The sequence below is a fragment of the Elephantulus edwardii genome, unplaced genomic scaffold, assembly GCF_000299155.1.
Source record: "Elephantulus edwardii isolate Elephantulus edwardi_28Jun2011 unplaced genomic scaffold, EleEdw1.0 scaffold00096, whole genome shotgun sequence".
Lineage (NCBI taxonomy): Eukaryota > Metazoa > Chordata > Mammalia > Macroscelidea > Macroscelididae > Elephantulus > Elephantulus edwardii.
In genome coordinates, this window is record NW_006399846.1 from 1,714,013 (window position 1) to 1,728,809 (window position 14,797).

At 46.8% G+C, this 14,797-nt stretch overlaps 1 protein-coding gene across 1 annotated transcript in view; it reads left to right on the top strand.

The window, feature by feature from the left end:
• Positions 1–6,319: 6,319 nt before the first annotated feature.
• The window catches only part of SCNN1A (sodium channel, non-voltage-gated 1 alpha subunit), a 40,798-nt gene continuing 32,320 nt past the window's right edge, over positions 6,320–14,797 (top strand). The window contains exon 1 of the mRNA XM_006891358.1: positions 6,320–6,744. Within this exon, the coding sequence (XP_006891420.1) occupies positions 6,389–6,744 (356 nt within the window). The 5' untranslated portion in view covers positions 6,320–6,388. The remainder of the gene's footprint in view (positions 6,745–14,797) is intronic.

The window sequence follows — 14,797 nt, forward strand, 5'->3', positions numbered from 1 at the left end:
GGCAGTTCTACTCTGTCACATGGGTTGCTAGGAGTTGGAACTGACCTGATGGTTCCTAACAACAACACCAAAAACAGAGGAAATTAGAGCAATTGATGTTTGAGGAATACTTTCTCTTTGCACACCCTAGATACTAATTCTACTGTCTTCTGTAGAATGGATTAACAAATGGTGAACACTTAACAATGGGGTCACCTCGATGAATAAACCGGGTCCCTGTTCTCAGAGAACTCATAATCAGGATCATAATGTGATCCACAAATGAGAAAACATACCTCAGGAGAATAGTAGGAAACAACAATACATGTTGCAACAGAGTTATAAACAAGGCTGTTTGTAGGACGCTTGGAGGGGAAAGTAATGATTCTCATCATCTCTCCTTCCCAGGAGAGCAGGAGGGAACTCTCAGCCCTCATCCCACAGCAGATGATGGGCTCACTTCTCTCTTTGAAGCCTTCATGCATTTCATCATCACACCACGGGGGCTTGAGGAGGCTGGTGTTGGGAGGAAGAAGCAGCCCTGGGTGACATATAAGGACTAAAGCTCTGGGAAAGGTTGACGGGAGTGCTGCAGGAGAGTGTCCCTCCTGGGCAAGGTCTGTAAGATCCTGGCCTCACAGAACAAGACTGGATTTATCTGGAAGTCACAGAAGTTGCACTGAGTTTGGAAAAAGGAAGCTCAGTTTTCAAGCTGAAACTACTCCTAACCCCTAAGTGATACTTAAAGCTGGGAAGGGTATTTGTGATCATCTTGTCTGTCCTACCCACCCTTTCCTACCATTTTAGTTTTCCTGTGAGAAGACTGAAGTTTAGAGAGGTAAAGTGCCTTTTCCAAAGTCAAGAAGTTTTAAAGTAAAGATAGAAGTTGTAGGATAATACCTGAGTATATATGTTGTTGTTGTTGTTGTTAAGTGCTGTCGAGTCACAGGAGACTCATAGCGACCCTATGAAGGAGAGTCCTTGATGCTTGGGTGCCTTTCATCCTCTCTCCAGGTTCATAGGGTTTCCGGAGGCAAGCTATTATGGAAGTGGATGCCACTCCTCCTTCCACGCTTGAGTATATATACATTTAAAAATTCTCAAATTCATTGCAGATGAGTCAGAACTCACTCATAGCTAACCCTACAGTGGCTTTTAGAGTTTATAAATCACATGAAAGGAGATTGCCCATCTCTCCCCCTCAGAGCTATTGGTGAATTTGAACCACCAGAGAGGCCCCACCTGGGGTTAACAGAGCATCTCCTTGCGTACTGTGCCACCAGAGCTCCCTGTGTGAAGGTGTTACATAGAAAAATTCATAAAACCTGCAACATAGTCCCACTTCTTGGAGTGTATTATCTATTGGGTATTTTGACAATACATGTAATTCAAGGTACAACTAATGATCTCTAATTGTTCGAACAAAAGACAAGGAAACCAGAGACTCAAAAGATAAAACTAGTCTACAGGACAAATAGTCAACATGATCCACAGTGTCGTCTGCCCTGAAGCCACAAGAACGAAATGGTGTCTATATCACCACTGACTATTCTAACCAGGGCCACACTAGATGGAGTCTCATAGAATGGGGGAAAATAAATGTGCAATAGACTCTCATATTCCCAAATAAACAAAAACCAACAAAACAACCCCCTGCCCCCAATAAATACATCTACTAGGCTGGTTGAGATTTGAAGATTCCCTGAAATGATTGTTTTGAGATAATCTTCCAATCTTGAACCAAAATGAACCCCCATCGTCACCTCTGGTCACCTTGTAGCTGAGTAACAAATTAACTAAAAAACCCAATGAATGGTCACCAGTTAAGTACTGTGCTCCTTCAAAAACATAGCACCTTGAAGATACCAAACTGTCAGCCATTACTTTAAAGCATAGATCAGACTGTAAAGGGGCAGCAAAACTAGATTAATGGAAATGGAGCGACCTGAATGGAAAGAATGAGAGTGTTCACACGCTGTGAAGAAGTAACCACTGTTGGTGCACAGCTCATGCATAAACGGCGGAAAGGAAATCTAGACTGCGGTGCAAACCTTCACGGAAAACACAGTAAAGTATTATTTAAAATTACACGTTACTCTTGCCCTGAGATAATCTTTACCCCTTATACCAAAAATAGTCATCTATTTTAATCATCTTAAACCTTGAATAGTCATCTTAAAGCTGAATGATAATTTAATGAAAGGTCTGTGTTGAGCATCAAGCTCTGCTAAGAACTTCCTATGTGGGACCACACTGACAACAGTGGCAGCAAGGTTTTCCTTTTTATTGGTATGCATACAATTATTTATATACATTGTGTTTCATTCATGTACATAGTTGTGTGTGTGACACTTTGCTTCATTGACATTCTATTTCATACAATCATTCTCAAACTTTGTGTCTTATAACATTAATCACCATGAGGGCAGCGAGTTTTTGTTAATGAAGGAGGAATAGCTCAGAAAAGAAGTGTGAGAATGGTTGCACAGCTCAAAGGATGTAATCAGTGTCACGAAGTTGTACATGTAGAAGCTGTTGAATTGGTGTGTGTTTTGCTGTGTATATTCTCAGCAAATTAATAAAGAGAGTTTAGAGGGAAATACGTGTAAACATATAAAGGCAGATACAACCATATAGATGGGAACACAAATCACATTGATATTCCTTGGGCAGAAGAGTGAGAAAGGATGGGGCGGGGGGAGCTTTTTATACCTCTGCATTGTTTCTGAGCTTTAAAAGATCGTATTTAAAATGGAGCTGTGACAAAAGGGCAGGTCTCTGACTCCTGTTTTTCTCATAGCATCCAGCTTGCTCAGGCCCATTCCAGATCTAGAATGCTAGGTGTGTAAACCGAGCTGCCACTCTCATACCTGTGACGGCAGTGCCAGGTCACCACACACTCCCCAGCAGAGCCTGCACAGGGCCTTACAAACCTATTCGCAAAGTACTTGAGATGAAAACTATTTGCTATGTTGCCTTAAGCCAGTGGTTGGGTTTCAAACACCAGTGAGCAAACAGAAAAGTCAGGGAGGCATTTCTCAGAGCCCTTATGATCCAACATAGGAAATGCGTACCCTATCTCCAGATAGTTTAAAGGAAACTGGAAGCTTCTAAGATCTCTGGGTTCTGTAAAGGATACGAGGGCAGTGTAGAGAGTTTTCCACAGAGCCCGAGAGCTGAAGAATTCACAGATTACCTGTGGCATGTGTGAACTGTTGCAGATCAAGGGTATAGTATTTTTATAAGTATTAATAACGAGACAGAACACCAAGAATGTAGGAGAAACCAGAGGTAAAGCAAGAGGCGAACAGTTCTCAAACAACTGAAGCGCCGGATTCCAGCTTACCTGTATCTTTATTGAAAATTGCCATGGACCCTTTCCTGGCACACAAAATAGGTGCCCTGACTCAGCAATGAGTCTGGAGGAATGGCAAAGCACAAAGTAGACAGCCCTGACAGAAAGGAGGAATTCTGGATCCTGCTTTCAACTCCTGCTGCTCTTTTGTTTGGTGACCTCAGTAAAATCAGCTTATCCTTGCTCAGGGTCCATTTATTTGGAAAGTGGAGGGGAAAGCCAGACCTTTCTTCTGCAGAGGCACTGTAATAAGCAGGTATCAAGGCAAACACTGGATCAGGTGTGAAATTATGGTTAGCAGCAGATCTCACTTTAAAGAAGCTACAAGTCTGGAATAGCCAGGAAATTAAAAGGTGTATTGCCATGGGAAAGTCTGCTGTTTGGGACCTCTCCAAAGTACTGAAGAGCAATCGTGTCTCTCTGGAGACTAAGGTGCGTCTGATACAGGTCATGGTCTTTGCAATCACTTGTTATGCATCAGAGAGTTGGACAATGACCAAAGAGAATAGAAGGAGAATTGATGCCTTTGAGCTGTGGTGCTGGAGAAGAGTATTGAAAATACCATGGACTGCTAGGAAAACAAACAGATTCATCCTGGAAAGGGTTAAACCGGGTGGCTCCTTGGAGGAAGGATTCTGAGGCTCCGTCTAACATACTTTGGACATGTTGTAAGGAGAGACTGGTCTTTGGAGATGGACATCATGCTTGGGAGGGTGGAGGGACAGCGCAGGAGGGGAAGGCCCTCTATGAGGTGGATTGATTCAGTGACTGGAGTAATTGGGATGGGAGTGTCAGAGACAGTGTGTTTGGCACAGGACAGGGCAGAGTTTAGTGCTGTTGTACATAGGGTCGCTATGAGTCGCAAGCGACTCGATGGCACATAACAACAACAACAACAACAAGAAGCCTGGAATACCCTCTTGCCTCTTCTTGACCTCTTCCTGTTCAAGAGTCAGGTGAATTGCCACCTTCCCAGGAAGTCTTCCTGGGTTTCCCTGCAGTGAGCCCTTCCTCCCCTCCCCCGCGATCATGTAGCACCTTGCTCTTATCTTGGCCACCAGGATCCTTATCGTACTGCAGCTGTGCATTTGCAGGTTTGGCAGCCTACCTTCTCCCTTGAGTCTGTATCCCTGTTGGTGGGCCTGTTTCTGCATGTCTGCTTAGGGACGCCCAGGCCTGCTGCTCTGAGGCAGTGTCCACACGTGGTAGAGCCCTGTCATCATATGCAGGGCTTGGCCACAATGCAGAAGTCCTGGTGGCATGGAGGTTAAAGCACTCACTCGCTACCCTACACATACCTACCAGTTAGCTTTTCTTCTTTCCAGGACTGGTGGAGACTTACTTCAGCCATGACTACTGCCTGTCTTTCCCGCTGCCACTCGTGCTGGCCATATCCTTGCTGCCTGCTAGTGCCTGCAGGGAGGGGGGTGGGGGCTGCCTCGCCCTGCCCTCCAGTCTGTGGCCACAGTGCCCTGCCTGGCCTCTGAGCTACCTCTTGGTGCCCACATTCCTGCAACCCCGTGACCACAACAGGGGACATTACACATTCCTGGCCTGGCAACCAGTGGTGTAAAAAAGAACAGAATGTCCCAGGGGATCCCGCCCAGCCCCCAGCTTCACCTGGGCCCCTCCTTGGCCTGGACAAGGAGGGGGTGTTTCCAGGAGTCAGGAAGGAAGAGGATGGACTTGGAGGAAGAGGCAGAAGGGTGCTCCCCCTGAGCCACAGCGCTGGGTGGAGCCAGGGAGGTGTTCCTACTCTCTAGAGCAGGGGGGGCACTTTGCAGAACCCCCTTCTCCTTCCTGTCCCAGACCGGAGGTGTGGCTGACCCTGAAGAGCCCTTGGACAGTTTCCATGGTGGGGGACCCTGGAAGCCCCAGGGCTTCTTCCTCCCACCCTCCTCTCTCTGTCCTTTCTGTGCCCCTCCTCCACCCCTCTCTCAAGCTTACCCCTTCACCTTTATCTGCCTCCCTGTTTCTGCCTTCCCTGTTTTCCTGGTTTCCCAACTTCCTCTCATTCATCCTGCATCATCCTTTTCCCTATCTTACCCTCCTGGTTTTATGTTTCAGGATCTCTCTCCATGCTCAGGATCTCTGACTGCCACTTGCCATTCTGTCTCTCAGCCAACTTTCTGGTCAGCTTCCCATTGACACCCCCCCCCCCAAGTCTTTCAAGATCCTCTGCCTCTCCTGGGTAGTGCTCCCAACCTCATCAACCCTCTGGGCCCTCCTCCTTTTGGAGAACTGCCTGCTGGGACGCCTCCTCAGCCCCTCCCCCTGCCCTGCTCACCTTTAATTGAGATGCTAATGAGGCTGCTGTCACTTCCATGCCTGGTCGGCAGGGCGGGCAGGTAGGCCTCCCAGGCCAGGCCACTGCACCTGTCAGGTGAGGGGGAGGAGAGGCTCAGCTGCCAGATTCAACTGGAAAGGAACCAGCCCCAATCCAGTCACAACCTGGGAGTGTGGGGAAGGAGGCAGTCCCGACCTTCTGGAGTCCTGCGTCCCTAGGTGGAGAAGTCAGGACACAACCTAGGACCAGGTCTAGGGACCAGAGGCTGGGGCCACAGAGGGGGAAAGAGCTGAAGGGAGAGGCATAACCAGAGATCACACTGAGGAGGCACAAGGCAAGCAGAGAGCTGGGAAAGCTATCCAAAGAGAACTAGAAGTTAGAGAGGGAGGGGAGCTAAGTCCCAGAGACCCTGGAGGGATGAGAACCAGCGAAAGTGACTGAAGCAGAAGGTCAGAGACGACTATTGTGGAGACTGAGAGGAAGGTGCTAAGGCCGAAACCAAACCAGTGCTTTATCGGAGAAGCAGAGAAGAGGCCACTTCAGGGAAGCCCAGCGCCAGCTCTTCTGGCCCAGACTCCAGCAGGTCAGCTAGCTCCTGGGAAGCTGGAGGGAGGGAAGAGGTGGGGGAGAGCAGGTTCAGGGTGGGAAGTGGGCATGGGCCGGTGCAGCCTCACTTTCAGTTCAAGGTGGTGATGGAGGTGAGACACAGAGCCCAGAGCTCAGCTCTCACCCCTGCCCTTCCCCTTCCCACCCTTCCCCAAGGACTCATGAAGGGGGACATGTGTGAGGAGCAGGGGCCGGGCCCTGAACCTGCAGCCCCTGTCCAGCACTCAGAGGAGGAGGAGGCCCTAATCGAGTTCCACCGCTCCTACCGAGAACTCTTCCAGTTCTTCTGCAACAACACCACCATCCATGGCGCCATCCGGCTCGTGTGCTCCCAGCACAACCGCATGAAGACGGCCTTCTGGGCTGTGCTCTGGCTCTGCACCTTCGGCATGATGTACTGGCAGTTCGGCCTGCTGTTTGGAGAGTACTTCAGCTACCCTGTCAACCTCAACCTCAACCTCAACTCTGACAAGCTCGTCTTCCCAGCTGTCACTGTCTGTACCCTTAATCCCTACAGGTCAGTTGGCCCCTCCACCTCCTCCTTAGAGCCCTGAAGGTTAACTCTACTCTCTTGTTTAGGGCACAGAGATTATCATTGGGCAGGCAGACCTTCAGATCCCAGGGTGGGAGCCAAAGTTCCTGACCTCATGTAGACCTCCCTTTGGAAGCCCCCGCCCCAGTGGACTGTTATTGCACCCAGGGTTCCTCCAGAGATGTTGCTTTTGGTCCAACACTGTGCTCCCCTACCCTTCATCTCTGGCAAGTAGGAGGTGTTGCTGATGAGGTCTAGATACTGGTCATTTTCAAAAGTGCAGGGTAGAGATCAGCCCTGTCCTTCCCCTGGGGCCAGCTGTGAGCAAAAACAAGATCTCCTCCACTTCCACAGAAGACTCTGATGGGCAGTGAGGCGAGGAGGGGGAAGGTAAGGTCATGGCCCATTTTGTGTTGGTGGACGGTAGGAGTGGTTGGTTGCTGTTTGGAGGAGGAGTTGTTTTGGAGAAAACAAAGTAGGGTAACAGTGCTTAGAGCTGCAAAACAGTTATCAGGCCCGAAACTGGGGGTGAGGGAATTACAGAGCCTGAAAAGTGAAGGGGCTGAATAGAAAACAGCTGCTGGCAAGCTACTCCCTGAAGACTCTGCTAAAATCTTGTGAAGGCGATCTCCGCTGGGCTGTATTATTCACCTGCCCAGCTGGCTGACTTATAAGTGCTTGGGCGTGTCTTGAAGTTTTGGGTTTCATCACTGTGCTTTGTCAATTTTTGGTTTGGAAGCCAAAGTGGGTGGTGGTAACCACAAAGGAGAGAGCCAGGCAGGGCTGGGTGTTTATATCTACCTTTTATTTGTATTCACTTGGTGATGCCACACCTTGGGAACACTTGCGTCAACTCAGACACAGTATCAGGCATTCGGGGAAAATAGATTAGTACTTTGTGGTGTCTTTGCTGAAAAGTTGCTGGGTAGTACAGCTGTTCACACTTGGTTGTCAACGAAAAGGTTGCCAGTTTGAATCCACCCAGTGGCTCCCTGGATGAAAAGTCTGGGGGATCTGCTTCTGTAAAGATTACAGCTAAGTAAACCTGTGGAACTCAGTTCTAATCTGTAACAGGGGTTACCACAAATCAGACCACCTGGATGGCAGCTAACAACATCTTTTTCTTTTTTTTTTTAAGCTGGATGCTCTGCTAGATGCTAAGGACTGAAAGATAAAATAAGACAGGACAAGCACATACCCTGCACAGTGCAGCACAGTGTCATAAATGTAATAGCAATGGTCTCGGCTATAGCCTTTGACCTCAAGATGTGTAAGATCCGTTAGAGTGTTTGCGTCTATGAGTGGGATAGGTGTGTGTGTACGTGTATCCTGAACACACATATTGGATATGTGCACAATAGATGAGTGAAATTGGTCAAATGTCCTCTTTGGAGAGCTATGCATATTGTAGGGTGTCTGTGTGTCACAGACTAATAAGGATGGTGACATATTATCCTGGAGAGAAAAAACTGCTGGGCCATTTCATTGACTAACTGCCATATAATATCCAGGGAGATAGAGTATCTTTTCTCCTTGCTGGAGTCTGAATAGTCTGAGAAGTAAGACACAAGAGGCATCAGATGAAGAAACAAAGTATTACCTTTTTTACTTTTAAAAACACTTTTTTATTGAGGTATTCCTATACTGTAACTCTTACCTAGAGTGTACAATTTGGTGGCTTTTGGTACACTCATAAGGAGCACAGCGACACGATCTGTAGTGTGTTGCACTACTAGCCAGAAGGCTGCACAGGTCCGGCAGTTCAAATCCACTAGCACTTCTGCGCGAGAAAGATGGGCAGTTCTTCCTGCCAAGAATTACAGCCTCAGAAACCCATTTGGGTGGGGGTGGTTGCTAAGAGTTGGAACCAACTTGACAGCAGTGGGTAAGTGAATGTCGAAGGAAAGGGCTATTTATGGAAAAGCTGCTCTGTCCACCAGACCCTGCTAGGGCTCTACAAGCATCTCATTTAAGTTCATCACCAATGTGTGACCAAGATACTGTGATTATACTTGTTTAACAGTTGGGGAAACTGACAAAAAGAGGTCAGTCACAGGGTCACAGAGAGAGTGAGCTTATACCATATTATGTCCAATCCTCAAAATCTGCCTCTCTTTAGTACCAAAACACGGGACATGGAGTAAATGAAAATGTCCATCTGATATTAGAGAACTCTGGTAGTCTAGTGGATAAGGCGTGGCACTGCCGACTCAAAGGAAGGCACAGGGTTTGAATCCACCAGTGGCTTCAAGGTAGAAAGATGGGCAATCTCCTCCCATGCATGTCTGAAAACTTGCTGCAGGGTCAGCTATGAGGCAGTTCCAATGACGACAATGAAAGGGATCAGATAATGATTGTCTCTAATTTCTGGTTCTCTTTGTTTCTTCTCAGTGCATTTCTGCTGCCCCTGGGGCTCTCATTCTCTGCTCACTTCTAGCCCCCCTACCCTATCCTGATCCTTCAGGCCATGCTGAAGGAGAAGGCCGCCAGGCTGGCCCGGACCAGCAGAAGGGGGCACAGGATAGAAGAGAGGGGCATTATGCAAAGCAGGTACTCAATAAATATTTATGATTGAAGAAATGCTGTGGGAGATGGAGAGGGCCAGGGTGAATCTGCTCAGGCCTGCATAGTTTCTAAGGTTGGGTATAGAGCCCTGAATGGTGCAGGAAAGAGCCCCAGGGAATGGATGTCATAACCTCTGCCTTCAGGGACTTGAAGGCTGGGGATAACCACACCAACACAAAAAGGATCTGATCTGCATGAAAGGCTGGATTCTCTGAGTGTTGCTACAGAAATTCAAAGTCAAAAGTTAACATTAAATTCAAAGTCAAAAGTTAGTCATTACAGTTGTATTGGAACCAGCTCATAGCTGACCCTCCAGTGGGTTTCTGAAGTTGTAAATGGCACAAGAAGAGATTGCCCATCTTTCTCTTGAGGAGTGACTTGTGTATCCTAACCGCTGGAGAGGCATGGCCTTTGGTTTAGCAGCACAACTAAGGACTAGGCTACCAGACCTCCCTGCTGCAGGAATCTTTGTTAGGCGCTTTTTAGGAGAACGACTCACAGAGACCTTAAGACAACGCCATTTGAACCCTGTCCTATTCTGTGCCATCCTTATCATCTCTGATATACCAGAATCCATTGCTGCTACTGTCACTGTGTCAATCCATCTCATTGAGGATGTTCCTGTCTTCTGCTGATTCCAATGAATGGTCCCTCCTAACATGACCAAAATATGGGAGAAGTTTTGCCAGCTTTGCCTCTAAGGAGAACTCTGGTTGTACTTTCTCAAAGACATATCCATTCTCTTGGAGGTGTTCAGTACTCTTCTCCAACATTCCAACTCACAGACATTGATTCTTCTTCTGTCATCATTATTCATTGTTCAGCTCTCAGAGGCATTGCAAGTGATTGAAAGACTGCATCAGATGCACCTTAGTCTTTAAATTAATATCCTTGCTCCTGAGTGCTTTGGAGAGGTCGTTTAAAGCAGACTTTACCACTGCAGCATGCCTTTTGATTTCTTGACTGCTAGTGCTAAGGGTGTTAATCGTGGATCCAAGGAAGATGAAACAACCAGGAAGACAGGCAATCAGGGAAGCTTCTATAGTTCAGGGGAAGGAGATTTGAGCACTTACTATGTGTTTGATTCTATGCTGGTGCTCTAGAGCTACTGTCTCACTTAATCTTGACAAATATATCCACGCAAGTATTATTTACATATTGCAAATGAGGAAATTGAGGCCCAGCAAGGTGAAATAATTTGATCAAAGTCAGACAGTTAACTCTAATAGCACAAATAATTGACACTCCACTTCCCACTGCCTGGGCCTGACCCAACCTCTGTAATTTTATCTAGAGTTTAAACTAGAGTCACATATATTTATTTTGTTAAACAAGAAAAAGTGAAAAAAATTTAACACATTTAGTACTTAAGATATGCCAGGAACATTTACAAATTAATAAAAGTGTAAGTTAAATTATTATGTTAATAAAATTATGAAGTCCTCTCAACAGTGCTCTTGAAGTAGGTACCACAATTACTTCCATTTTATACACGAGGAAACTGAGAGCCTGAGAAGTAATTAGCAAATGGCGAAACTGGGATTCAAGAACCAAACCTCCACACCTAGGAGCCAATAGTCTCATGTTAGTAGCTGAGTCACAAACCAAGTGTCTTGATGTCAAAGCTCTTTCTTCCATTGCAGCTTAAGGAAGAGCAAGGACAAAGGTGTCCCAGGGTTGGGGCAGCTGGTGGAAGCAGCAGCTGAAAGAGGGGTGGGTATTTCACAAACACAGGAGGGAAGATCCACATGCTTTTGGTTCTTGTTCAAGGAGACAGGCAGGGGAGGAGTGGATAGGTTAATGCTGCCAGGTGGGTGAGGATCTCAGTCTGAATCACACCTAATGGCAATGGGTGGAGGAGGCAGTGGCTGGGCTGAGTGGTTGCTTTGAGGGAGGAGGCGGAAAACAGTGGATGAGAGAGAAGAACACATGAACAAACTGAAGTGAAGTAAAGCTCGTCCGAGAGAGGGTGAAACCAGGCTGCTCCTTGGAGGCAAGGATTCTGAAGCTTCATCTGACATACTTTGGGCATGTTGCAAGGAGGGACCAGTCCTTGGAAAGGGACCTCATGCTTGGGAGGGTGGAAGGACAGTGCAAGAGAGGAAGACTCACCATGAAATGGATTGATACAGTGACTGAGGGAATGGGGGTCGATGTGTCACAGACAATAAGGTTGACACAGCATAGAGTAGGTTTCAGGGCTATTGTATATAGTTGCTATGTGTTGCAAGTGACTCAGTGGCACATAACAACACAACAATGCAGAAAGCCAGTCATAGCCCAGTCCCCTAAAAATAGGGTTCAATAGTTTACATTCAGCCCAGAGAGAAATGTAAGTTGCATTTAAGGACAGACTTGGGCTTCTTGAACAGTAAAGCAAGTCACAGAGTCTTCTTTCTGGACATGACAGAGTAGGAGACATGGTGTGGGAATGAGTGGACCTTGGATGAAATGGTTTCCAGACCTCATGCTATCCTTGCTGTCCATCTTCTTTAAACAATCATTCGGTTGTGAACGTCTATTGATCTTAAAGTATTATCAGGTCTCAGTTCCATGCGTGTTCTGAGCCTGTGTACACAACATAGTGCAGGCTGAGGTCACAGGGGCTGTGTTTAGAGGACATCATTGAGAGTTCCCCTGGGAGACAAGGCTGGAGGTGCTGAGATGTGGATGAGGGTAGGGCCTGTGCCAAAGAAAGGGAAGGCACAGCTTCTCGGTGGTCCATGGAGGAAGGAGGGATCTGGGTCAGGTCCTTCGATGCACACTGTCCCGGGAAGAAGAGGAGGCTCTCTGTTTCCCATGTCCCAGTCTTCCTGGTACTCTTGAAACGTTGTTAGAAAGTGCACAAGCAGGAGCCTCCAGGTGGATGTGATGGGGGCTCAGGTAAGTAAGTCCCAAGGTGAACATGAGCTCCTCTGTGAGAGGAAGGCATTGGGGAGCAAGGCTCAGGTGGGAAGACTACAGATGGGTTCGAATCTTGGCTCCATTAGTTCCTATCTGGGTGAGAGACCCTGGGGAAACTGACTAGTTGATTAACTTCAGTTTCTTCAATTATAAAATGGAGATAGTAAAGTCTGGTGGAATTGTGCAAGAGTTCATTCACCCTGAAACACAAAGCATGCCTGTCAGAGCATGCAGGGGGAGGGAGGGCAGTGACTATGACCTGGGTGGAATAGTCTATTTTGCTGAAGCCCTTTTAAAGCTTTTAAAATCCCCTCTCTGGAAGAGAGAGTCCTCTAGCCAGGACCTTCCTGCTTGTAGGACAAGATCTGATGTCATTAGTATTATGGTGTGGAGTTAGCTTGCAGGAAGCATTAGGACTGCCTGAGAGTTGGACTACATCTGAGGTTAATGAATGGGACTTGTCTAGTTAAAGAGGGAACACCTGGATGTCAGAGTTGAGTAATCAAGAGGTATAATCTATGGTGGCCCATATGTGTAGACATTGTTAAGAACTATGAATGCTGACTCCAGCGAGCTTCCTGATGGGTGACTATGCATGGGAGAAGGTAGCTCTCCTTATTGGGATATGGGAACTTCACATGGGAACTCCTCCCAGGCCTTACTTTGTCTCTTCATCTGTAGTCTGGGTGATGTAAGTGGTTTGTGGTTGGTTGTTAACCGGAAAGATGGTGGTTTGAATCCACCCAGGGACTCCACGGAAGAAGAAAACCATATGGAGCAGTTTTACTGTGTACCCATGGACTCACCCTGAGAGAAAGACACGGTGATGACAAAGAACACGATGGTGCAGTTCTACTCTATTGTAAAGGGTCACTGTGAGCTGAAAGGCACCAGTTAACAACCATACTTAGAGCAACTGTGTTTTACCTAGTCATCAATTTTCTTAGACGCCAATTGAAAGGTTCTGCCTCATATTTTAGCAATTTCAAGTATCAGGGAGTTGGTGAGGGTGGTGCTTCTTTTTTGAAGGGGTGATATGGAATGCTCCTTCCTGTGTAAAGGCAATAGAAAGGAGAGAAGTAGATCTTGGCAGATGAGAGGCCTTGTCACAGGTGTGTGTTTGGAGGTTGGGGGAAGAAAAAAAGACTAGGCTCTGTGTGTGTGTGTGATCAGAGGCATCTCTCTGGAAGAGCAATGGGGTGGTGGGTATGAGGGTCACTGAGAGAAGACCTTGGCAAAAGGGCAGCATGTTACAACAACAGTGATGTTACAATTCCTCAATTGATTGTAATCCCCACGATACAGCACAGCTCTGCACTTCCTCCTTTTTTTCCCATTATTCCTTCTTCTCTGTCCCTTCCTTCCTTCTGAGTTTCATCATTGGACAAATGCTGCTCTTTATATCTTGTGTGTTTAATTGTGCAATAGTACCTTGTTGGTATTACTGTTCACTTTATAGGCTTGTCTGTTGTTTGGCTGACAGTTGACCCACAGGGATGAGTTAAGGCTGTAAATCTTTATGGAAGAAGATTGCTGCTTCTTTATCCCTTGGAGGGGCTAGTGGGTTCAAACTGCCAACCTTTCAGTGAGTGGCTATGCAGTTAACCACTGAATCACCAGGGCACCTTGAACACTATGCAGCCCCCCCTCAGTTAGGTGGAAATGATAACTTCAGTATTTGGCATAGTGTGTTAAAGTGCTTTCTGATCGATTCTTGGCTGTGTGACGATGCCTCAGGTATTTCACCTCTAGAAGGGAATGCCAATAGTAACTAACAGAGGCTAATTGTATCCAACAGTTATACTGTAAATGACAGTCTAATATAAATTTTTTTTAAAAAACTGTTCACTTGTAGAGTTTCTGTATGTTGTTGTTATGTGCCGTTGAGTGGTTTGCGACTCATAGTGACACTATGTACAACAGCTCTAAACTCTGCTCTGTCTTGTACCAATCTCATTGTCTCTGACATACTCATCCCGATTGCCCCAGTCACCGAATCAATCCATCTCCCAGAGGGCCTTCCCCTCCTGCGCCTGCTCTCCACCCTCCCAAGCATGATGTCCTTCTCCAAGGGCCGATCCCTCCTTACAACATGACCAAAGTATGTCAGATGAAGCCTCAGAATCCTTGCCTCCAAGGAGCAGCCCGGTTTAACCCTTTCCAGGATGAATCTATTTGTTTTCTTAGCAGTCCATGGCACCCTCAGCATTCTTCTCCAACACCAAAGCTCAAAAGCATCAATTTTCCTATCCTCCTTGGTCACTGTCCAACTCTGATGCATAACAAGTAATTGCAAAGACCATGGCCTGTACCAGACGCACCTTAGTCTCCAGAGACACACCGTTGCTCTTGAGTACTTTAGAGAGGTCCCTAACAGCAGACTTTCCCATAGCAATACGTCTTTTAATTTCCTGGCTGCTGGTGCCAAGAGTGTTGATTGTGGAGCCAAGCAGACTAAGGCTGTGAATAATCTTAATCTCTTCATCATCCATCCTGATGCTGCCAATTGGTCCAGTGGTGAGAATCTTTGTCTTCTTGACATTGAGCCTCAATCCATATTGAAGGCTGC